Raw genomic sequence first — 24,863 nt, 5'->3', positions numbered from 1 at the left:
TGCTTTCCCAAACCGATTACAGTTTTTGAATCTTTTTGGGCCTCGTGGAAAAGCTGCTCTGATGTGGCTAGTTTTAAATTCCTCAGAAATGGAAGAAGTTGCATTTGTTCAACTCGAGAAAAAAATACGTGTCGAGCCCTCGCATTGCACAACGCCAATTGTTTTGTGGCTTCCCCTGATAAGAGGCCTGGTATCAATATTTTAAATAAAAAGTGTGTGTGTTGTGGAAAGAGGAATCTCTACCAGCTTCTTAGCACCATGTGAAAGAGCATTCCACAGATATGTGTATGAAGCAGCTTGAGGTACCCTCCTTGTGAAAAACAAGCCAAGAGTTTACCTGTGAACATCTGCTTAAGGCTGATATAATATTCTCTTCATGTGTAATGTGTGGCAAATTGCCTTTTTCTTTCTTTCTCTCTCTCTCCCCTACCCCCAACAGCTAGGTATGCCCAAATACCTGAGCCTTGACAAACAGTATTCTCAAGTTTGCAAAGAATTGAAACAGCCTGAGAACCCATTCATAGTCCATGTTCTCCAAGAAGTGAAGCAAGACGAAGAAGCGTAAGGCAACAGTAATGGGGCTAACCAATAAGGGTGCAAACCTATGCATGTTTAGACAGAATAAAGTCCTACAACTTCCAGCATTCCTTAGCACCATGGCTAGCTGGGGAATGCTGGGAGATGTAGGATTTTTTTCTGATAGGATTGTGCCCTAAGTTATTTTACTGCTGAATAGGGCTTGATTTAAAATTCAACCAAAAATTGAATTAAAGTAGGGCTTGATTAAAAATTATGTGCCAAGGTAATCCAAATTCTGCAGCAAGAAAATCTCCATTCTGTATAAAGAATGCAAATTATGCCTTCTCATCTGTAATATGGGGATAATTGTACTGATCTTATTTACAGGACTGTTGTAAAATGACTGAGAATATACGTGAAGCCCTTTGAATTCCTGGAATGTACTTTACAAATACTAAATACTATTATTATAGCTTCCACTGCACTGCTAGTTTTAAGGAAGCTGAGGAGTGTAGATCACATCATGGTATCATTTACCTTGAAACAAATGAAGTGATAATTTGATATAACATTTGCTTTTAAACTTCCATCCACGCACAGTCTGATTTCTCTTCAGATTGTATGCATCATTCACCTTTTAACTAAAGATCTCCATGGAGAGGACCATCTATGAGTCTATAAATAATTTTTAAGCCCCATTAAAACATTAATCACAAACAAACAAACACCTTTAATTTACCTTATAACAGGTTGACAAAAAAAATTGCAGTAAAAATCGCTGGAAATAACCGCTTGGTACCTGTGCAGAAGGTGACAGATGCCGATTTTCAAATCCTTGCTGCTGTCTTTACAAACAATGTGTTTCTTACAGGTATGTCTCGTTATTTTAATCCTTCAAACCCAAACCAATTTTTAGCCTAAATTCCACACACACACACACACACACTTTTTCACATCTACATATTGCCCTTCTTCCTTCTTTACCAGAGCCTTTGGGTGAGGCAGAAAGAGAATGGGAGACTTGGCATGAAAAAACTTGCCCCTCTTTTACAAGTGTAAGAAGTTGAGTGGCAGATCATGGGATGCAGTGCAGACTATGCCCCCAATTTGGGAGACGTTCAGCAGCAGATTACATGAAAATTATAGTGAGGACAGTCTTAAAACTAGTGATGTATGAATGTTATGAAATCTATTCTGTTTCTTTTTTGTAGCTTGTTAGGGATCTTTCTTTCCATCATCCTCACCGATTTGAGAAAGTGTATTGAATCTGGTCTGCATTTTCCTGTTCGTCATTTGCAAACTCCAGAGGTTTGCCTGTGTCTGCCTCTTTTCAAGGAGGGAGAGAAATCCCATTGAAAGCAAATTGTATTCTGATTTGGAGATGACAGACACTGCTTTCCCACCCAAGCAGTGCCTAAAGCAACTGCTTTAAAAAAATATCTTAAAAGATGCCAAGCTCTTGAGCTTCAGCTATTGGGCGGTATAGAAATGAAATGAAATGAATGAATGAATAAATATAAGCTCTGCCAGATGAATTGCATGAACAGCACAATCCTATGCATGTTTTCAAAAGTCCTACAACTCCCAGCATTCCCCAGCCGACCATGCTGACTGGGGAATGCTGGGAGTTGTAGGACTTTTTTTCTGTCTAAACATGCATAGGGTTGTGCCCTAAATAGCCAGTGAAATCCAGACTTTGAAGGCTTTCTCCTGCTTGGCTGAAAAAGAAGACTCCCCCATTCCCCCAGGGAGCCAATATGTTGGGAGGTACTGGATAAAACAAGGGTACATAAAATCAAAAAAAGGATCCTCATAATTTCATAGGATTTTTAAAGGGATGACTCACAAAACCAGTATCCAATCACAGAGCACATCTCCTTCCACTGACTGAAGTAAAAAAATATGCATCTGCCACCAGCCTACAATCCTGCATTTAAAATGGGGTTTTCTGCTTCCGTTTTAAATGCAGGATCACAACTGACTGCCTTTACACACGCTCCCTTACCAATCTCTCCTCCCCCCGCTTCTCCCTGTAGCTTAACTTCTGCTGTAACTTTTTTTTGCAGCCCCAATCCTGGGCACTTACTTACTTGGGAGTAAGCCACATTGAACTCAGTGGTACTTCTGAGTAGATATAAGATCATCCTGTAAGTCTGCAACCCTTGGGTGAACCCCACTGAACTTAATAGGGTGCTCTGAAACAACAGAGGATGTTGCTTCTGAGCTTGGTGGGGTGGGGGATCAGATGTGTCTCTCTTCATGGCAGGGAGGCATTTTGCCCTCTTCTCCCTCTGATTGAGAAATGCAGAGGCAGGAGACGCAATTGGCAGGCATTTGTCTGTATTTGTCCCAGGGATAGGCTAATGGCAGATGCCATTAGCGTATCGCCTTCAGAGAGCCGCTCCATATGAAATCCTCCAGGGTTGGAGCTAAGTGAGCCGTTCCGCTGCAGAATCCAGAGGTCGGATTCTCTGGAATCCAGCCTCATTTGAGCCTGCAGCAGAATTCTCTGACATCCCTACTTACAACACATTTTTTTTGTTTATTTAGAGCATTTTTACCCCACTCTTCAACCAAAAAAGGCTCCAAGGGTGGCTTACAAAGGTCAGTATTAAGACAGTCCTTGCCCTCAGGCTTACAATCTAAAAGACACCACGGAAAAGGAAAAGGGATTGGGAGGGAGGAGAGGAAAGAATGCAGATACATTGCTGACAGATGTATTGAGCGAGGTTGGTCTCCTCCTTGCCATAACACTCTTTCTGGGAGACAGTGCAGCCCCCCAGTGGCCCTTGGTTCTCTGGCTGATGGATGAGGCCAGAGTCTGCAGGCCAGGGAACTGTTCATTGGAGCGGCATGCGCTCTTCTTGTTCCCATATATTCAGTACCGAGTGAGCAGCAGTGTGTGGTGTACATATGCTGGTGAAATGAACTGTAGTGCAGTGTTGGTGCAAAGAACGCAAAACCTAAAGGCCAGTTGGCGCTATCTATTTTTTCATTGCACAGAGATGAACAGTGCAGCAAGGCCAGAGCCTTGGATACTTTGGAGCAACCTTCCTTCCTTTGAATTCTGGACAGCTTTAGGGCAGACGCTATATCATGTAGACCAGCCTTCCTAACCTGGTACCCTCCATATGTTTGGAGTACATCTCCTGGGATTCCTGTCATTGGCCTTGCTTGCTGGGGCTGATGAGAGTTGAAGTTGAAAAACATCTGGAGGGCACCAGGTTGGAGAAGGCTATGTAGACGTACCCGAGGCTGGAACTCTTGTGCAAACAGGACTCGGAACATTTCTGCAAATGAGGCTCAAGTCACCTTTGAGTCTCTCTTATACTATTTGTGTTAACAACGGACAGTGGTTCATGCTGAAGATAAAATGGAGAGTTGCTGTCTGTAACCTGAATGAGCATTCTGGCCAAAGTATATTTTGCCGTCACATTAAAAACCCAGCAGAAGCAGGAACTGCTTTAATCACTGCATGTGAAAGTTGCCAGTGTTTGTACAACTGAAAGACAGTCATTTGTAATGTGAATGAACACTCTTGCCAGCGTTAGTATTTCATTTGCATTAGGTACCAGACTGAAGCAAGAACCATTTTAAGTGTCATGGATGAAAATGCAATTGGAGGAAGAAAATGGTGCAGAGAATTAGATGGCTAAAACCAATGTGCTATAGCAAAAGAGATTAAATTAGGTAAAACACAGCGCACTCATTTCTGTATTCATTGGCTCTTTCAGGGCTGGACCTGAGATATAATCTGTTAACTGATGCTGGCGCAGTACACATTGCAGCTTTTCTTCAGGTACTTCTCATGAGGACCGATGATCACTCTTAGTTGGGGATTCCGTGGATATGAGGTGACACTGTTGCAAAAGTGACAGAAACCAAGCTCCTGAAAACGAAACAAAAAACCAAAGCCATGCTAGTCCCTGTGAAGAAAAATCCCAAATTCACAGTTTGGCAATACTTTTATTAGGACCAGACATCCACCAAAATGTGGTAGCTTTTGAGTTCTCCAGACGTCTTCATCAGGCTAGGTGGTACAAAAAGCAGGGGATGGGGAAAGAAAGCTGTCCCTTTAAGGAAGCCTCAAGTTTCATAGGTATAACTTTGCCCCTCATGGTGTGCAGTGTCTCTTATGGAACATGGTCACTGTAGTGACAATATTTGTCAGGGTCCCAAGCTACCGCCACCAAATTTCCCCCTGCAGCTGTTTGGTGGGCTGCATGGAGCATAATTCTGCTGGAGAGGCAGGTAAGTGGGAATGACTCTCCCCATTATAACTTGGTGCCGGCACTGCCTGTACATGCGCCAAAGGGTGCTGCACAAGGAACCCTCCAAAGAGTTGTCCGCAGGGATGCCTGCTGGATTGGACCCGCACATTCATGTAAACAGATTCTGGAAGTGTTAGTTCTGAAAGGGTCCATTACCTGTTGGGAGAGGGGGAATGCTGAATGTAGGTTCCCCTTGCTCTCTCTGCCAACAGAGGATTGGCACTGTCGACATGATGGCATCACCTGTCTTTTGGCAGGAGGGGTGCAGCAGTATGCATACACCCCAGTGCTATGTAAAGCAGTTGCTGGGGAACATGGGCAGGAGGGAATTGTTGCACTCACGTCGCATGTGGCGTTCCTGCCTATTCCCAGTGAGAATTCCCCTTCTCTATAAGACCTTTCTCACCCTCAACAGGAACCACCTCCTCTCACACACACCGGGTTTCGCTGCCACCAGGACCTTTAAGGCTCAGGACCAACCCTTTACTCGGTCCTCTGTCTGCAAGGACACACAGACTTTACTTATAACCTTGTACTGTTCACTTTATACCTTCCCCTTATGTAGCCAGGAGCAGAAGGCGTAGGATTTGATTAAACAGATAAATTTATTAACTGCAGCAAATAAGTTGTTGAATAATAAACAGATAACTCTTAATGGCTTTATCAATACATGTTCTCACATAAACCGTTCTCTAGATTACACTCTCAAACAATCACAAGTCCCCATAGACCTTTCCCTTTCTCTCTCTCTCTCTCTCTCTCTCTCTCTCTGTTCACAGTCCTAAAATCCTAACCTTATCTCTATCAAATCATATCACTGTCTCTATCCTATCTGATAGTCTCAACACAGAACAGAGTTTTATATAGCACACACACTTCACCCCCCTTCACTCTCTCAGCCAATCAGCTCACATATGGAAATCCACCATTCTTCCTGCCAATCATCCCTCTCCTACCATAGACATATTCACCATAAATACAGAGATATAACAGGAATACATAATCATAACCATAGACTTATGTCAGGGTGCAAACTGAGCCGATAGAACCCCAGAGCAGTTCTGATTCTGAGGAGGATCAGCAATCCATGGGAGAGGAGCCAGCTTATCCCTCACAGGCACAGCAGCTGGCAGAGATTCCTCCTGCCGGCATTCCTGAGATAGATAGTGACCCTGGCAGTGAGAAAGTGTGGGAGGGGGGCTTGCTAGACGCTCGACGCAGACGCAGGGAGCGACGAGTAATGGAGGGCACGGAAAGGAGGCGTAGCGCCCGTTTGGCGCGCAAGCAACGGCCGCGTCCCGTGGACCCAAGGGAAAAAGGAAGGATCTCTCCCTAGCCCATAAGTTCAGGGTCTTCAAGTGATTCTCCTTCAAATGGGGACCAACTGCCTACCCGGAGCATAGGCTACTCTGCTGTTCATTGCTTAGTCGCTGGTGATTAACATCTGAAAGAGTCATTAAGTTGTAAAAGGATTAAAGCCTTGAAAAGAATCCTTTCGTATGTGTCTTGAGCTGGCTATTGGAGTGTACTGAAAGAGGCCACTAGGGTGCTCCTGACAGCTTATAACATGAACACATTACTATTCTTGCGGATTATACATATAGAGACATGTAACATCACATCCTGCTTCTGGTTTTCCATAGGCAGCTGGTTGGGCAGAATGCTGGACTAGATGGACCCTTGGTCTGATCCAGCATGGCTTAGGTTCTTACACATTTGTAGATCTGTAACAGACTGAACTGGCCTAGTTCGAAAGCTCACCGGTCTAATAAAAGACACTGACTGCTATCCTGTTGATCAGAACCATGCCACTGGGGAGAGGAATGAATGCAGTTTCCAGATGACAGGGTTTGGGGGAGAATGGGATGGGAGTAAGGGGCCCCATGGAATTCACACATTACCAAGAACCTGGATTTTCTTGTCTTCTAGGATAATGGTACCCTGCTTTATCTCAACCTGATGTTTAATGACATTGGTACCATTGGAGCAGAATTCATAGCTAAAGCACTGCATGTAAGTATTGATCAGTCTTGGAGGGGAAGGAGCACAAACTACATCAGCATTCTGTTTGCAGCACAATACTTTGGAACACAGAAATTGACGTGGGTTATCAGCAGACTTGATTTTGGGAGTTGGGGAGAAGAATCCTTGTGGGGGGCAAGGGTTACACTCAGTTTCTTTGTATCTAGGAGTGATTGGCTGAGCTCCCCTGATACCACAGAGTGGTGGGGCAATCAGTAGGGTCTCTGGCTGCCATTGGCTGAGCTAAGTTGATCTTAGAGAATGGTAATATATGCAGAAGGATTTGCGGGAAGGAGGATTAGAAGAAGCAAAGACTTAAAAAGAGTGATGGGCGGTGATGAGAAGGTAGCATGCAAAGAGAAGAAGGAACAGTGCTCAAATTGGTGCAGGGGTGCGTGCGTGCGTGCAGAAGGGACTCCTCCCTGTCACCGCTTTTGACAGCCACATTAGCCACTCTCTTTAGCAGTCTACAGTGGGGGTGGGTGGGATGATCTAACTAAACTTTGTGATAAGGCATGGGTTGGGGCATATGGATTTGATTAAGGGCCCTCCTCCCTCTCCCTCCATAGTTTGAACACTGACTGTTGTTCAGAAGGACTAGGAACAGAAGGCAGCTAGAGGGAAAGGAAAATGGGAGAAAGAGCAGGCAGAGGGGAGTAGTGCCCAGGGCCAAAAGCTACAGGGGTGGAAAAACCTGAAGTTCACAGACCAATTTGAAATAACCACCCAAATCTTAGCTGTGGAGATCTCGGAGCTGTAGCTCGATGGGACAGCACCTGCTTTGCATGCAGAAAGTCTCAAGTTCAATCCCCGATTTCTCCAGGTAGCGCTAGGAAAGAATCCTGCCTGACATCCTGGAGAGCCACTGCCAGTCAGTGTCAACAGTACTAGATTAGATGGACCACTGGTCAGACCGGTATAAGACAGCTTCCTATGATCCTGTTTTATCCAACTTGGAAGATGCCACACTGTGTTGGATTTTGTTTAGTGGGTGCCATCTATGGGGAAAAAAGTACATTGCCCAGTTAAATGCTTAAAGCTACGATCAGAAGCATATTTATTTAGAAGCACCACTGAATGCAACGGTGGTCCAGGAAAAGGGGTTTGTCAAGTCATCTGCTGACTGGGGATGACGGGATTTGTAGTGCAATTCACCTGGAGGGTGCCAGGTTGGGGAAGGGTGAAGTACATTAATCTTGGGCTTCCTCCCACCTGTGTGATTATTTAATAGTGGTTCTCCCCCCCCCCATATTAATAATTAATATGATCCTTAAGCATGTTACACGATTACAGCTGTAGGAAGTTACTTTTTTATTGCAGTCAACTGAACTGTACAAGAGAGTCTATTTCTTGAAGTTTTTAAATCCATAGCAATAGTCCTTAGGATAGGACTATTGCAAGGAAATAACTAACTTCTTGTGCCTAGAGGAATGAAACTCTGCTTCACCTAAGAATGACGGGCAACAAGATTGACAACAAGGGAGGGATGTATTTTGCGGCAATGATGCAGATTAACAACACGTTACAGAAGTTAGATTTTGGAGACTGTGACCTGGTAAGTAAAATCAAAGCAAAATACCCTGTTATGACATGTCTACACAAAAAATGTAAAAGCATTTCAAACATGTTTATAATTGTTTCTTTTTGTTTTTAGAAGGCTGTATTGTCATATATACGTTCATAAGCATCAGTTGAAACTGATACATTCAAATCACGTAGTGGTATATTTTCCCCTCTTTTTTGCCATGGTTTTGTTTTGTTGAAATTTACCCCCCTCCCCAATTAATATAAAACAAAACAAGGGGGGGGGATATATTTTGTGGCAATTATGCAGATTAAGAACACGTTACAGAATTGAGGTTTCGGAGACCGTGACCCGGTAAGTAAAGTGAAAGCAAAATTACCCTACTACGACAGGTCTATACAAAAAGTGTAAAACCATTTCAAACATGTTTAACTGCTCACAGCCAAGAAGCTCTCGGAACAATCCGGCCCGAAACTCTGGAGAGCCGCTGCCAGTCAGTGTCGACAATACTGGACTGGATGGACCTGGTCTGACTCGGTATAAGGCAGCTTCCTATGTTCCTAACTGTAGTTTTGGATGGGACAGAGGATCAGCTTGTATATTGACAGACTGTATGGGGAGGGGACTTAACTGGCTTTCTCTGAATTGTGTCCTTTGTCTTTATTTCCAGGGTACACAAAGTCTAATAGCATTAGCAACAGTTTTGAATCACAATGAATCGATCAAAGCCATAAATCTAAACCGGCCGATACTGTACAGTGAAGAGGTAAGCATTATGGATAGAAATTAGAACCGCTGCAACAAAAAGAACCAGGGGAGAAGGAAAATAAAGACTGAACAGGAATGGTGGAAGAAAGTGATAAGTTATTACTGTCTCTACAACTGTCTTCCTCAGTCTCCCTAGTGATGCTGTTTGCTTTTTAGATGTCCTCTAAGGTAAGTGGCAGAAGGCAAATCTCCAGAAGGTAAAACTGTAGGCCAGCTTTCCCCAGTCTGGTGCCGTCTAGATGTATTGGACTGCAACTCCCAACATTCCCAGCCAGCATGGCCATTGGAATGCTGGGAGTTGCAGTCCAACATATCTGGAGGGCACCAGGGCAGGGAAGGCTGCTGTAGGCAGCCAAATTTTCAAGCACAATTGTCTAAAACTAGCCTGCAAATCTTATATTTTCCACTCCTACATATACAGTGGGATATAGATAAATCTAGATGTTCTTAGTCATCTCAGTGGGAGCCCAACTGTAGCACATTATCTTAACACAGGAGAGTTGCACATTTTAATAAAGTGAACCTTGGATCAGAATAAGGCAGAGGCATAGGATTTCAAGTAAACACAGGGCAATAACAGCTTCATGTTGTGGATAGCGAGTTACATACACAACAGAATGTGGTGGATGAAACATACCTGACCTGTGCAGTAAACACTGGTTTTGCATCCACATCTGCCTTGCCTGGTCCCTTATTGACCTGACTGGATACATCTTATAATGTGGATGGGTTATGCACATCCCCTTTGTCTGTAGAACATGTTAGGTTCAAGTTGTAACTAAATAATATTGAACTTTAGGAAGAGACCACAGTCCACATAGCTGCTATGCTGAAAATCAACAGCATCCTCATTGAACTGCATTTGTGTAAACATGAAATGAAGAATTTTGGTGTTGAACGTCTGTGTGATGCCTTATATGGAAACACCACCCTGCGATATCTTGACCTCAGCTGGTAAGAGAGGCTGAAATTACACAGATTGCACTTTTGCTGTTAGAACAATACAGGTGGCACCTGCAGGCGTGGAGTGCTTCTGTTCAGGTTTCCTGACACTCCTATTCCACACCCCTCCAGTTTTTCTGTGTCCATCCCCCCCCCCCCAACATTCGGCATTTGTTTTGGGGAGGGGTCCCCACTGAAGGTTTCCTTTTAAAAGATTTTTTTGTACTTCTACAAATCTGCCCCCGCCCCCCAGTTTGTTCTCCCCAAGTCTGTTGATACTGTCTGTTATGCTAGTTTGCCTACAGAAGGACCGGCACTTGGAGAAATGAGATTGCATTTATATTCTGCATTTCAAATATTCAAAGTGCTTAACATACATTGGGTTGGATCCAGACTTAAGCAGCAATCCTGTACCCTGTTTCCTAGGAGTAAGCCCCATTGATATTAGTAGGACTTACTTTTGAGTAGACATGTACAGGATTATGCTATTAGTTGAACTTTGTTCCCACTATTTATTTCATTTCTATACTGCCTGATAGCCGAAGCCCTCACTAAACTTAAATCCCACTGGGACTCAAACAAATATGATTTATTTACTTATTTATATCAGCCTTCCCCAACCTGAGATACCGTCCAGATGTTTTTGACTACAGCTCCCAGGATTCCAACCACAGATGCTGAAGAAGCAGAAGTAGATAAGTTCTGTGAGGATCTGCAGCACCTACTGGATAGTACGCCAAAAAAAGATGTTATTTTCATTACAGGAGACTGGAATGCTAAGGTGGGTAGTCAAACAACACCTGGAATTACAGGCAAGCATGGTCTGGGAGAACAAAATGAAGCAGGACATAGGCTGATAGAATTTTGCCAAGACAACTCACTGTGCATAACAAACACTCTCTTCCAACAACCTAAGAGACGACTTTATACATGGACCTCACCAGACGGTCGACACCGAAATCAGATTGACTACATCCTTTGTAGCCAAAGGTGGCGGACATCTATGCAGTTGGTAAAAACAAGACCTGGAGCTGATTGTAGTTCAGATCACGAACTTCTTATTGCACAATTTAGAATCAGACTAAAGAGAATAGGGAAGACCCACAGATCAGTTAGATATGAGCTCACTAATATTCCTAATGAATATGCAGTGGAGGTGAAGAATAGATTTAAGGGACTAGATTTAGTAGATAGGGTCCCGGAAGAACTATGGACAGAAGTTTGCAACATTGTTCAGGAGGCGGCAACAAACAACATCCCAAAGAAAAAGAAAACCAAGAAGGCAAGATGGCTGTCTGCTGAGACACTGGAAGCAGCCCAAGAAAGAAGGAAAGCAAAAGGCAACAGTGATAGGGGGAGATATGCCCAATTAAATGCAAAATTCCAGAGGTTAGCCAGAAGAGATAAGGAATTATTTTTAAACAAGCAATGTGCGGAAGCGGAAGACAATAATAGAATAGGAGGGACAAGAGACCTCTTCCAGAAAATTAGAAACGTCGGAGGTAAATTCCAGGCAAAAATGGGTATGATCAAAAACAAAGATGGCAAGGACCTAACAGAAGCAGAAGAGATCAAGAAAAGGTGGCAAGAATAAACGGAAGATCTGTATAGGAAGGATAATAATATCGGGGATAGATTTGACGGTGTGGTCAGTGAGCTAGAGCCAGACATCCTGAAGAGTGAGGTTGAATGGGCCTTAAGAAGCATTGCTAATAACACGGCAGCAGGAGATGACGGTATCCCAGCTGAACTGTTTAAAATCTTGCAAGATGATGCTGTCAAGGTGATGCATGCCATATGCCAGCAAATTTGGAAAACACAAGAATGGCCAACAGATTGGAAAAAATCAACTTATATCCCCATACCAAAAAAGGGAAGCACCAAAGAATGTTCAAACTATCGAACAGTGGCACTTATTTCACATGCCAGTAAGGTAATGCTGAAGATCTTGCAAGGTAGACTCCAGCAATTCATGGAATGAGAATTGCCAGATGTACAAGCTGGGTTTAGAAAAGGCAGAGGAACTAGAAACCAAATTGCCAATATCCGCTGGATAATGGAGAAAGCCAGGGAGGTTCAGAAAAACATCTATTTCTGTTTTATTGATGATTCTAAAGCCTTGGACTGTGTGGATCATAACAAATTGTGGCAAGTTCTTGGTGGTATGGGGATACCAAGTCATCTTGTCTGCCTCCTGAGGAATCTGTATAACGACCAAGTAGCAACGGTAAGAACAGACCATGGAACAACGGATTGGTTTAAGATTGGGTAAGGAGTACGGCAGGGTTGTATACTCTCACACTACCTATTCATCCTGTACGCAGAACACATCATGCAACGTGCTGGGCTTGATGAAAACAAGGCTGGAGTTAAAATCGCTGGAAGAAACATTAACAATCTCAGATATGCAGATGCTACCACTTTGATGGCTGAAAGTGAGGAGGAGCTGAGGAACCTTATGACGAAGGTGAAAGAAGAAAGTGCAAAAGCTGGGTTTCAGTTAAACCTCAAAAAAACCAAGATTATGGCAATCAGCTTGATTGAGAACTGGCAAATAGAGGGAGAAAACGTGGAGGCAGTGACAGACTTTGTCTTTCTAGGTGCAAAGATTACTGCAGACGCTGACTGCAGCCAGGAAATCAGAAGATGTTTACTTCTTGGGAGGAGAGCAATGACAAATCTTGATAAAATAGTGAAGAGCAGAGACATCACACTGACAACAAAGGTCTGCATAGTTAAAGCAATGGTATTCCCCGTAGTAACCTATGGCTGCGAGAGCTGGACCATAAGGAAGGCTGAGCGAAGGAAGATAGATGCTTTTGAACTGTGGTGCTGGAGGAAAATTTTGAGAGTGCCTTGGACTGCAAGAAGATCAAACCAGTCCATACTCCAGGAAATAAAGCCAGACTGCTCACTTTAGGGAATGATATTAAAGGCAAAACTGAAGTACTTTGGGCACATCATGAGAAGACACGATACCCTGGAGAAGATGCTGATGCTAGGGAAAGCGGAAGGCAAAAGGTTGAGGGCCCGACCAAGGGCAAGATGGATGGATGATATTTTGGAGGTGACGGACTTGCCACCCCCAGCTCCCCCAAGGTCGATGGCTGACAGGAAGCTCTGGTGTGGGCTGGTCCATGAAGTCACGAAGAGTGGGAAGCAACTGACTGAAAAAACAACAACCCAGGATTCCTAACTATTGGCCATGCTGGCTGGGGCTGATAGGAGTTAAAGTTCAAAACATCTGGAGGGCACCTGGTTGGGGAAGGCTGATCTTTGTCCTTCCCTTCTAGTTTTTACACAGCATTCAGGTTGGCTTACAGCAATTAAAACCAATTATAAAATTCAATAAGGGGGGAAAAAGAGAAAAAAGGAAAGGTTCCTCCTGTGCAAGCACCGGGTCATTACTGACCCCTAGAGGGATGCTGCGTACGCTGGCGTTTTCATGGCAGACTGTAGCGGGGTAGGTTGCCATTGCCTTCCCCAGTCGTGACCACCTTTCCCCCAGCAATCTGGGTACTCATTTTACCGACCTCAGAAGGATGGAAGGCTGAGTTGACCTGAGCCGGCTACCTGAGACCCAGCTTCTGCTGGGATCGAACTCAGGTCGTGGGGAGAGTTTCGGTTACAATACTGCAGCCTACCACTCTGCGCCGCACCTCAACATGATAAAACAAAGACAGGTTCAACAGATAGTCATGACTAACTTGCCCTATTGATTTCAGTCTGAACTAAGTGTAACTAACTTAGGGCGCAATCCTATGGCCGCTAGTCAGCAGCAAGATGGCCATAGGATAAGTCGGTTCCCAGGAACTGACCTCGGAGCCTGCACTCTGAGGTCAGTTCCCTGAGAACCGACCTCCACCCCCTCCTGTGCTGCCTCATAGGCAGCGCAGAACGGCCCCACACGGAAGAGGAGCGTGAAGCGGCAAAAATGGGGCATTCCTGGGGGCATTTCAGGGCGGGGAAGTCAGAAATGCTGGTATGACACATCCTATGTGTTGTCCAGCTGCCACTTCCTGCACTCTGAGATCCCATGGCTAGAAAGCTGAAATCGGCTGTCTAGCCGTAAATGCAGGGAGGCTGAAGGGCAGAGGGGACGAACCCCTCTGTGTGTCTCCTGCCCTACATTGGATAGGCGGTTGCCTCTGAGTTCTGAGGCGGCCGCCTATCTCGATAGGATTGCGCCTTCCATCTGGATCTAATCTGTTATCTCAGTAATTCTTACAATACACCTGCAATGTAGGCCAGTATTGGAAGGCTGTTGCTGAGAGAATAGCAGCTTATCTAAGGCCACCTAAATGTGTTCATGGTGGTGGTAAGATGTGAACTGGCAACAAACCAGCTCACACTTTTAGTCACCATACCAATTCTTCATTTACTACATGACCCAATAAAGGATATTGCTTCTCTCATTCCATGTATCAGCAGCCGCTCTTACACCATACGCAGAAGGGTCCTTATGGAACAAGAGAATCAATTGACAGGACATAAAATTTCTTAAGGGTGCAATCCTATGATATCCACCCCTGATGCTTATAAGCCTCCAAACTTGGAGGCTTGCGAGCATCCAGTGAAGAGCGGGAGGAGGGGCAGAGGCGATCGTTGCCTCCACTGCTCCTCCCGCTCTGCATTTTAGTTAGATGGGCTTTTTCTCCCATCTAGCTGGGAGGGAGGGAAGGAGGCAACGTAACCCAGCCCGTCCCTCCCCAAAGGAACATCCCTTTTCCCCCCTCTCCGAGGTTGCTTTTGTGACCTCGGAGAGGCAGCCGGTGTGATTCTCTCCATGCTGGCTGCAAGGGGGAGAGGGCAGGGAGTGCAGATTCCCAGACCCATGGTCAGAGTGCTGTCTCCGACCAGGAATCCAAAATATTCACTGGTCTAGGGGCCATCAGATTGCTCCCTAAGTGACAAAGCACATTTCTTGGTAATGCCCATTCACTATTGGAAAAACAATAAAGAGTCTTGTGGCACTGTAAAGAGTGACACATTCATTATGGCATAAGTTTTTGTGGACCAGTCTGTAGCTCTGTTCATATTTGTGGGGGTTTGGGTGTATCTTTTGACTCCATTTCATCCTCTGGAAGGTGTCACTGTTGAAATAGAAATGTATATGCTCATCTCTTTTCAGTAACAAAATTACTCGAGATGGTGTCAAATTTTTGGGACAGTTGTTAAAACGAAACAACACCCTGGAAATCCTGGATCTCAATTTTAACAGGATAGAAGATGATGGAGCTTTCTATCTGAGCAAGGCACTTACCACGCATAACCGGACCCTTCAAGCGTTAGTATACAGAACTCTTTAACTCCCAGAATACATTACTGTAAAAGCAGATATTTGAATTTGGCAGGACAGCACAGAAGGTAGGAACCAAATTAGCCTATACTTCAGATCAAAATGTTGCTGTGGCAAGCTTCACAGTGACACACATACCTGGCCCAAGGTATTTGCTATAGCAGTGGGGTGATGGCAGCTGTCTACCATCCAGGAGTCCTGTCTTGGCATCTTCCGTGATCCTGCAAAGGTCCCTAGGATGGACCTTTTGGATCAGCTGCCATTTCAATTACTCTCCTAAAAGTACTCCCACCTCAAGTGAGTGCTTGAGTCACTTGTGCAATCAGGCCAGCTTGATGGGTTCACAATTGGGCAAAAAGAAAAAGGCCACAGATGCTCCGCTGTGTTGCATGGTCACTTGGGGGCTTAATTTTAAATAGGGTGAACTTGTTTGTTGTTAAACTAACTTGAATTAGCATGTAACTAGTGTGAACAGGTTCAGCTCATGCACCCAGGGAGCAAAATGTTTCTGAGGTCACTTACTTTGCCTGCAGCTATTCATAGGTGTCCTGCCATTTGCACCTGTGACAAACGTAAAGATAGTAACCACTTAAGAGATATTTTTTAAATATAGCAAGTGGTATATAAATCTATTAAATAAATAAATGAACCTTTTTGTGTTACCAGTCATGACAATTGGGCCTCTGTGGACAATGGGGCCCCCAAGGGGGCCTCTCCTGCAGATCTTAATAAATGGCCAAGGTCATAATGAGACAGGTGGTCCATTAGATCACCAGGTCTGAAGCCGTTTAGGGCTTTTCTTTCTCCCCACCAGCCAACCCAAGAGAGAGGAAGGAACTCCTGCCCCTCATCACTAGAAAACCTACCTGACTCCTGGAAACAGATGCTGCCTGTTGTTTTCACCATTTCCTGTGTTACCATCTTACCTCTTCACTGGGTCACACAGAAGGTTGATATGTATGCTACAAACTTGACAGAGGCCATTTGAAACTGGTACCACATAACAGTCATGGCATGTAAAATTAACATTGCTGTGTGGACAGTCTGCCACTGCTGTGTTGTTGTTGTTGTTGAGTGAAAGGGCTTTCTCATGTGTTGGCCCCAAATGATGGAATTCTGTCCCTCAAAAACTACGATTGGCCCCCACTTCCTTGACCTTTAGAAAGGGGTAAATACACACCTTGTTTAATTTAGCTGTTTAAGTTATGTGATTTTACTGTTTTTAACGTTCTTGTTTTTTTATTGTGTTAAGGTTTTATTGTTTTTTAACAAATAAGGCAGAACATAAATGTTAATAATAATAAAAATAGAGGCTGTTAAGGGAAGGATTCGGGTGGGCTTTGTGGCTGGTTGTAGCAGCCAGGGCTAAAGACCTGTTTAGGGAAAATAGAGTGTAATTTGTAGCTCACATATTAACATTTTTACATGCAGTTTAAGAGGTCTGGGCTGGCTGCCTTTGCTCAATGTCTGACCTTGCTTTGTCTCTTTCTACTTACTAGGTTAGCAGTGACAAACAACAATATAACTGGGCAGGGATTGGTTGCCCTTGCAGAATCAATGAAAACAAATGCTGTCCTTTCCTATATCTACATCTGGGGGAACAAATTTGACGAAGCCACTTGTGTGGTATGTTTCATTTATCTCCTCACAGTCATAATAATCTTATGATGTAAGAGTTCTGTAATTAAATAGCCGATGCCTGTAAAAGAAGAAAAGAAGATGGGAGCATCTCACCTCCCAGCATATTGTACAGACAGGCTAGCGTTGCTGCCATGCTGGTCAGGGTCAACCTGCTGCCCAGTACTGTTTGTGGTGATGGCAGCAGCTTGAACAGGCTTGCTTTGAAGATGGGGTGAGAGACAGTCTCTCTCTCCTCACCCAGTGCTGTGCCATGGTACTGCTTGCCACCCTCACATTTTTCTGTGCTGCCATTCCTCTCAGATGGTGGTGGTGGCAGCTGCAGGGGCTCACTTCTAGGGTTGCCACCTGTCTGAAAGAAGACAGCCCAGGGCCCCATTAGTGCATACCATGAGGTTCCTATTCCCGCGTCTCCTTCGAGCGCATGTGCACGTTAGAGCAGGGGTAGGTAACCTGGTACCCTCCAGGTCTTTTGGACTATAACTCCTGTAATCCCTGGCCATTTACCATGCTGACTGGGGCTAATGAGAGTTATAGTCAAAAATGCTGGGAGGGCACCAGCTTGCCTAGTCCCTGGCCTAGAAGATACGCACAGCCTGAAAATTCTGAGTGACCAGGGAGTGGATGCATAACATTAATTTATATGACTATGAGGACAGGATTAGGGATGGGGTACAGAGAAGCTTGACAGGGAGAGAAGGTTTCCTTTCCTTTCCTTCTTTTTCTTTCTCCCTCCCTCCCTCTAAAAAATGTATGTGTGTATTTGAAGACTTCTATCCCATATGAGAAATCCTAGGTGGCCAATGAAGTTGAAACTAATCCAAAATTAAGTAAGAGAATAACATTTCAAAACCACAGAAGACCATAAAGGCAACAGCACCGAAATTTTTAAAAATCCGAAGCGAATTGACCAGCAATGGAGTTATTTCATCTTTACGGTGCGATGGAAGCTATAGAATGATTTTTAAATGAATTTTTATTATAAATTTTAACAAAACAAAACCATGAAAAGGGGCAGGGGGAAATGAACCACATGATTTGAATATATCAATTTCAATGTATGCTTATGAAGTGTGTGTGTGTGTATGAGAGAATATAGCTTTCTAAAAAAACAAATAAATTATAAATAAACTTCAGCAAAGGCAAACTGGACATCCATACATGTATCCATTCACGAGTAGCACCTATATACTGCCCGTTCAAATGTTGAAAGCACTGTTAGGTCCTCAATCCACTGCATTATAGGAAGTGAGTGTTTATCCTTCCAATGTTGTAATATCAGCCTTTTAGCTGTCGAAAAGGCATGGAGAATCCATTTGCACTGACCACGCATTGACTTCCAGAACGCAGGTAGATAATTTAAAGGACATGTGCATCAGTAAATATGAAAGAGTAAAATATTCCAATGCAAAATTTATTAGTATAATAACCTCCTCCCCCAAAGAGGCAACTATTGGGCTTTGTCAAAACATGATTAAAAGAAGCATTAGCTGTATTACATCTCCAGGAATTAGCTGATTTAGACAAATCTTTATTAAACAGACATTGTGGTGTCGTAAAGACACGGAACAAGTGTTTTTGCCAAATAAGACATAACCTAAGATCCATAGATGCTTCAGATACAGACATTAAGACAGTGATCTGTTGATTAGGCAAAATGGGACAGTCCAGTTCCCTACTCCATTCCTGCTTATGACCCTGTGTATATTATTTATTTACCAATAATAGGCTATAGAATGATAGTATCAAGTGGGCCTCTTTAGAGAGGGCATTCCACAGTGGTGCCATGGACAGGAAGGTCCTGCATCTCATGCCCATCTGCTTGACTTCATATAGTGGCAGGACCTCCAGTGTTGATCTGGGCATGTGCGAGAAGGATCATATGGGAAAAGATGGTCCTTAAGGTATCCTGGTGCCAGGCCATTTAAGATGTTAAGGGTAAGAACCAGTATTTTGAATTGAGCATGGAAACAAACAGGCAACCCATTTGAGGGAAACTATGTTGGAGTAATATGTCCCATTACCCTTCTCTTTTCCCTCCCCAGTTTCCCTCTCCCCACTCCTCAGTTTGTCCCTCCACACTGCTTGCCTCCATCATTCCTCCTGGACAGCATGGGGCAGAGCTGCTGTTGGATACAGAGGCCTGGCTCTGTGCATATTGTTGCACCCACAGGGCTCAGTGCTGGATAGAAAGGTGGGGGACTCTTCTCCCACCTTTCTGTGTCATTGAGGTCTGTAGTGTGGGCAGAGTAAGGTGGCAAGAATAGGCCTCCATTTGCTGACTTGCCCCTGCCCCAAACATATTGAAGCAATGACTGCATCCTAACAGAACAGAGGGGGTACACAACCCCTCTCTGTTAACATCTAGTACAATGTTGCACATTCGGAGCAGGAGGCAGGGAAGCACAGGGCATCAGGACACAAGTATGTAGTCCTAGACATGGGACAAGGGAGACAGGACCTGTGGCTGCCTTTTTCAGCAGCAGCAGCTATAAACCATATCGCTCTCCCCTCATTTAAGTCCTTCCTCAAAACCCACCTCTCCTGTGAAGCCTTTGGCACATTGCCTTAGTCTTCATTCTGTATTGAAACCTAGCCTACTGTGTGGAAAAGAACTTGCACATATTTTTCCCCTTATACTCACTTCCATCTTTTTTCTCCCTTCTCTATGCTCTCAAACCTATCAAAATGTGGATTGTAAACTACTGAAGGCAAGGACCTGTTCACATTACTCAGTGTAAACCGACACAACTATATTATTATTATTATTATTATTAATAATAATAATAATAATAATAATAATATAAAAATTCCAATGACTTCCAGTCTGAGCAAAGTAAACAAGATGGTGGAAGATCTGTGGTTTTGTTTTGTTTTTTAAAGGGTAAGTGCAGCTACAGTGGGAGGTTGATTTGAATCAGGTCTGTAGCACTGGGGGGAAGGGGTTTATTCCTTCCCCCTCCTCGCACCATTTTTCCCCTATTTGAACCCACTCCCCAACTGCTGTTTGACCTGCTGGGAAAAGGCACTTGGACTTGGGGGAGGGTTTTGGATTGGAAAACCAGTGCCAGGGGTGGGAGAGAGTTCAAACCCCCTCCCCTGGGTGTTACAGACCCCTTTAAAAAACAAACATCTGAGCATGTATATCCCACTAGCTTTAGTTGGCCCATACTCAACCTGGTACCCTGTGTGTTTCAGGCATTTGCAGAGTTACTTCAAAGCGGCCGCCTGAAGCTGATGGGCACAGATGTCGAGCCGTATGAAGTGGATGGGCACACATACCTTGCTGAACTCTCCCATGGCCTTAAAAGGCATTACTATTGGACACCCAGTTATGGAGAGTCTGATAAAGATGCCAATGCCTCTCTAGCAATAACCCCCATTGCAGAAAACTTGTGACGATCTTGGGATTTATTTTTTTTTACGTAAAAATAATTATATATAGTTACTTGGGGAACTGATTTTTTAAAAAGTTTTGAACCATAATCACAACATCAAATCACACTGGGAAGCCATTTTGTTCCTACAATTGGGTTCCAATACAGCAACAGTTAATCTTATGTTAGTTGTGAATGACCTGCCCCATTGCTTACAGTGATTCTGGGTCATGCCTACATTTTTAATTGTATTGGGACCATAATGATCAAGATTTAGTGTGATGATACAAAACAATCTTTAAAAGTCATTTTATATAATTAGAACTGTTACAGACTACCCAGGAATATATGATAGCTACTTTGAAAGTAAGGCCAGTCTTACAGGTTTCCTTGAAAATTAACTCCACTGAACCATAATTGATATGAATCCTATATAGGTGCCTTTAGGATTGGGGCATGTTTATTACTGCATTAACATATTTCAAAGTCAATGAATATACTCACACATGCTGTAGGTTGCGGGGTGGAAAGAGGTGAGAAGCAATTTGTGTCAGTGAAGAAGGATGGGATTTGTGGATCATGACTAGTAGACAAAAAAATCTTTGTAAAGAATAAAAGTACTTCCAATATTCTGAATTACAAACATAAAAACCATCAGCTGCACATGAAAAATAATCCAAATAATTTTTGAGAAAAGTGGTGCTGGAGAAGACTCTTACAAATCCCCTGGACTGCAAGGAGGTCAAATCAGTCAATACTAAAGGAAATCAACCCTCAGTATCTGTCCTTCCTGCTCATTGGAAGGACAGATACTGAAGCTGAAGCTCAAATATTTTGGCCACCTAATGCGAAGAGAAAACTCTCTGGAAAAGACCCTGATGCTGGGAAAGACTGAAGGCAAAAGGAGAAGGGGATGGCAGAGGATGCAATGGCCAGATAGCATCACTGATGCAATGAATATGGACTTGAGCACGCTCTGGAAGAGCGGAGGACAGGAAGGCCTGGTGTGCTGTGGTCCACGGGGTCACGAAGAGTCGGACACGACTGAACGACTGAACAACAATGTTCAAACTTGTGGAGTAACCCAATTACAGTAACCCAGTTCACACAACACACCGGGTTCATCATGGGTTATTTTTCGGTTTGTTGTAGGGTTTTTTAACCCTCGCATAACCTCCAATGGCTGAGATTGGATGATGCTTCAACTCCATTGGGGGTTGCATATTCAGAATGGCACCCAGCATGCGGCACAGCTCATGAGTTAAATAAATGGTGAGGCCAGTGTGTCATGTGAACCAGGCCAATGAGTTTAGACATTCAAAGGCACTGGCTTTCTGTACAGCCCCAATTCAGCAGGAATGGTATGGCCTAGATTCGGTGCAAGCATCATGTTCCTGTTTATCCTACCTCAAAACCTATTCCCTTTGTCAATTCTAGATGACATGGCTATAGGTAGGAGCTTAAAAAAGTGAAGGGCTCATCTTCTGCAAGCCAGTAAGAGGGACTTTTCTGCAGTCAGCTTTGCTTTCCCCAGAGTCCCTACTCTTACACCAAACTATTGGCCACCTATTGACTTGTTCACATGTGCATGCATATCAGTTTATTTATTTATTGCGTTTATACCCCGCCTTTTTTCCTCTTGCAGGGAACCCAAGGGGGCTTACATTATCCTCCTCCTCTCCATTTTATCCTCACAACAACAACCCTGTGAGGTGGGTTGGGCTGAGAGTGTGTGACTGGCCCAAAGTCACCCAGTGAGCTTCCATGGCCGAGTGGGGACTAGAACCTGGATCTCCCAACTTCTAGTCCAACACTCTGGCCACTACACCACACTGGCTCTCAAGTTGATTGCTCAACCCTTGATTCAGGTGTGTGAACCAGACTGCTGGCAGTATCCCACTCCCCCTTCCACCACTTTGTTTAGGAATGAGAACAGCTTAACCAACCTAGCAAGAGTGGTACAACTTAAACTGCATCCTTTTGCTCACAGTGAATTTGCAGTTATTGTTTTTTTTCCCAAGCTTGCATTAAACCAGTGTCCCTCAACAGCTTTATTTCAGAAAATGAGTCCCAACATTTCAAAGCAGACATGGGGTGTCTTCAATTTAGTTTTCATGCTCAACAATGATGTTAGATAGGACTGAGAAGAAGCCTGTTCCAGTCAAAGCAGTAACAACGTGTCGCTTCACTGATGAAAGATATTATCCACTCCCTCTGTTTTTGCTTATAGTGACTCATTCAAATATTTTTCTGGGATAAGGCTTTTCCAAATTGCTTGTCTCTTTTAGTCACTTGTATCTAAAGCAGCAATATAAGGAGCAAAGAAGTGTTACAAAACAAGTTTTATTCAACTCTAACGTTAAAATATTGCAAGGTAAGTATGTACATAAACCCTCACAGGGAAGTATAAAAGCAAAGAGGCAAGCTATATACATGCATGTACATCAACAGGAAAGCAATGCTTTGTCTGTATATGAGAAAATACTTCAGAAATAATTTAAATCAGAGAGGATAACTAATGATAGCACCTCAGAGAATGCCCACAATCTTGTAATTGTTATGCTGGCAAAAGTAGTAGTAACATTCCAAGTAAAAGTTTAAAATGTGGATGAAGAGAAGGTTTAAGAGCATTCCCTTCCCTCATCAAGGCAAAGCAACAAAGCCCCTGTATGTATAACAGCAAATGATGGACCACTGGATGGATGATTGTATCAGTCATTCGACTGCATATTCCTTCCAATTCCAAACAAGGCTTAGGAGTAGTAAAGTCCACATCAGCCTTCCCCAACCTGGTGCCCTCCTGATGTGTTGGACTACAGCTCCTATAATATTTGATCATCCTTGCTGCCTAGGGCTGATGGTATTGTATTCCAACACCTGGAGATCACCAGATTGGGGAAGACTACTGTACATAAAGGATGCAAGTGACATACCTCTGTTGTTTACCAAGATACAATCCCTACAGAACCTGGCAAATCAAACTCTTCCCACCAGAATTTTAATAGCAGCGTAGGTCATGTTTTATTGAATGAGTATCTTTAAGAGGACCTTATATCTTGACAACCCAAGACACCTGTATACCACAGTAAAACGTTCTGTATGGAAACAAGGGCTATTCCATTATTGCTGCAATAGATTTCAGCTCTTTCACAGCCTGTGTAGTGTACGGGAAAAGGGGATCAAACAATGGTCTCCTTAGAAATCTCTTTACATACAAATGAGTTCTATAAAGTAAAACATCTTTATAAATATTAAATAGCTAATTAGGGTCTAATATAAATCTAAGAACAGGGGTTTTTTTAGAAGTCAAACAATTTTTAAAAAACACACAAAAACGTGGAAACATTTATATGAAATACTAAATATAGTATACTATAAGCATACTAAACAGTATGTTTTCCCCAGAAGATTCATATTGTGAAGAAATACATCCAAAGTTAAACTTCATAAAGTTTTTCAGGACAGAGATAATTCAGTTTGTGCTAACAGAAACTTGGTATCACCAAGACTTGGGAAGATTACACCATGGGAAGTCTGTTTTTGAATTTCCCCTATCAGACGAGCAAAACGCTGGTAGAAAAAGGGTTGTGCATGGAAGAGAAGACACCTATATCCAGCTCCTTGGGAAGTGCACACAGTATTCTTGCACACACAAAATCAGCACTGTTTGGAAGAAGTGGGTACCAAACTTCATACAGGTAACCCACTTCTACTTCTTTCCTCTCCAGCCGCAGCCAAGTAAGTGATGTCCTATACTAGAGCTGACAGCACTGATTATATGTTCAAGTGGCAGATGAGGAGGTGATGCTCAAGGCAGAAACAGGTGCAAAACCTGCTGCACTGAAATCTCTAGACTGAGGCCTAAAAAGGACAACACTGGCAGCTGCAGTATGGGTCAATCTGACCTGCACTGCAGCTTTTCTTGAAAGTGGGGCAGATAATCAAAGGATATGAGTATTCCTTGAATCTGAGGGTTTACTAGGCAAGCACATCAGGCTTAGAATATGGAGTTCTAGGATTCGTAGCTAGTTGTTTGCTTATTTCTTTTTATGTAGTTTCTAGCTCTCTTGATTGTAGAGAAGAGCTTGGATACACCTTCCAACTCTTCCCCTATTTTCATTTCTTTCTGTCCCATTTATACCAAAAAGTGAAAAAATGTTATGAAAACATGGGAGAACCCACAATCCAATGGCAAAGTTTATGCTTTGTGTACTAAAACCTCCCAGTTCCACTAAGCACATCTACCAGGCAGCAGGGCTAGTGAAGATCACTTGCCCCTTGCCAGCTAGGCAAGAGAAACCAACTGGGCAGATGTAGGATAAGACAGCTCCTCACATGTTACGCAAAGTGAAGTGTGTACAAATATATTTATTTCAACTGCAGATTTGGTTTCCTAGTTAAAGAAATATACGGGGTTGGATCCAGGATCTGCCTTCCGTAAGAGGAAGGGACCTTCCATGAGAGGAACAGCTCATCACAGAAGGTCCCTTCACCTGATTTTT

At 43.5% G+C, this 24,863-nt stretch overlaps 1 protein-coding gene and 1 non-coding gene across 4 annotated transcripts in view; both read left to right on the top strand.

Annotated features, from left to right (window-relative positions):
- LRRC34 (leucine rich repeat containing 34) overlaps positions 1-21,028 on the top strand; it is a 46,505-nt gene extending 25,477 nt beyond the window's left edge. For 2 of the 3 annotated variants that reach the window (XM_084847482.1, XM_084847484.1), the window contains 11 exons: positions 440-561; positions 1,269-1,390; positions 3,070-3,123; positions 4,254-4,318; positions 6,720-6,803; positions 8,239-8,367; positions 9,008-9,103; positions 9,905-10,059; positions 15,179-15,334; positions 16,846-16,972; positions 20,183-21,028. In XM_084847482.1, the coding sequence (XP_084703608.1) occupies positions 440-561; positions 1,269-1,390; positions 3,070-3,123; positions 4,254-4,318; positions 6,720-6,803; positions 8,239-8,367; positions 9,008-9,103; positions 9,905-10,059; positions 15,179-15,334; positions 16,846-16,972; positions 20,183-20,383 (1,311 nt within the window). In that variant the 3' untranslated portion in view covers positions 20,384-21,028. The remainder of the gene's footprint in view (positions 1-439; positions 562-1,268; positions 1,391-3,069; positions 3,124-4,253; positions 4,319-6,719; positions 6,804-8,238; positions 8,368-9,007; positions 9,104-9,904; positions 10,060-15,178; positions 15,335-16,845; positions 16,973-20,182) is intronic. The other variant, XM_084847485.1, reaches the window with a different exon arrangement.
- LOC146351529 (U5 spliceosomal RNA) lies at positions 1,116-1,233 on the top strand. The gene has a single exon (XR_014789706.1). It is a non-coding gene; the product is annotated as a U5 spliceosomal RNA (small nuclear RNA).
- Positions 21,029-24,863: the final 3,835 nt, after the last annotated feature.

Source organism: Heloderma suspectum, chromosome 3, assembly GCF_057233095.1.
Source record: "Heloderma suspectum isolate Gila_16-S chromosome 3, 16-S_ref, whole genome shotgun sequence".
NCBI lineage: Eukaryota > Metazoa > Chordata > Lepidosauria > Squamata > Helodermatidae > Heloderma > Heloderma suspectum.
This window is presented reverse-complemented; position numbering and strand designations above follow the sequence as displayed.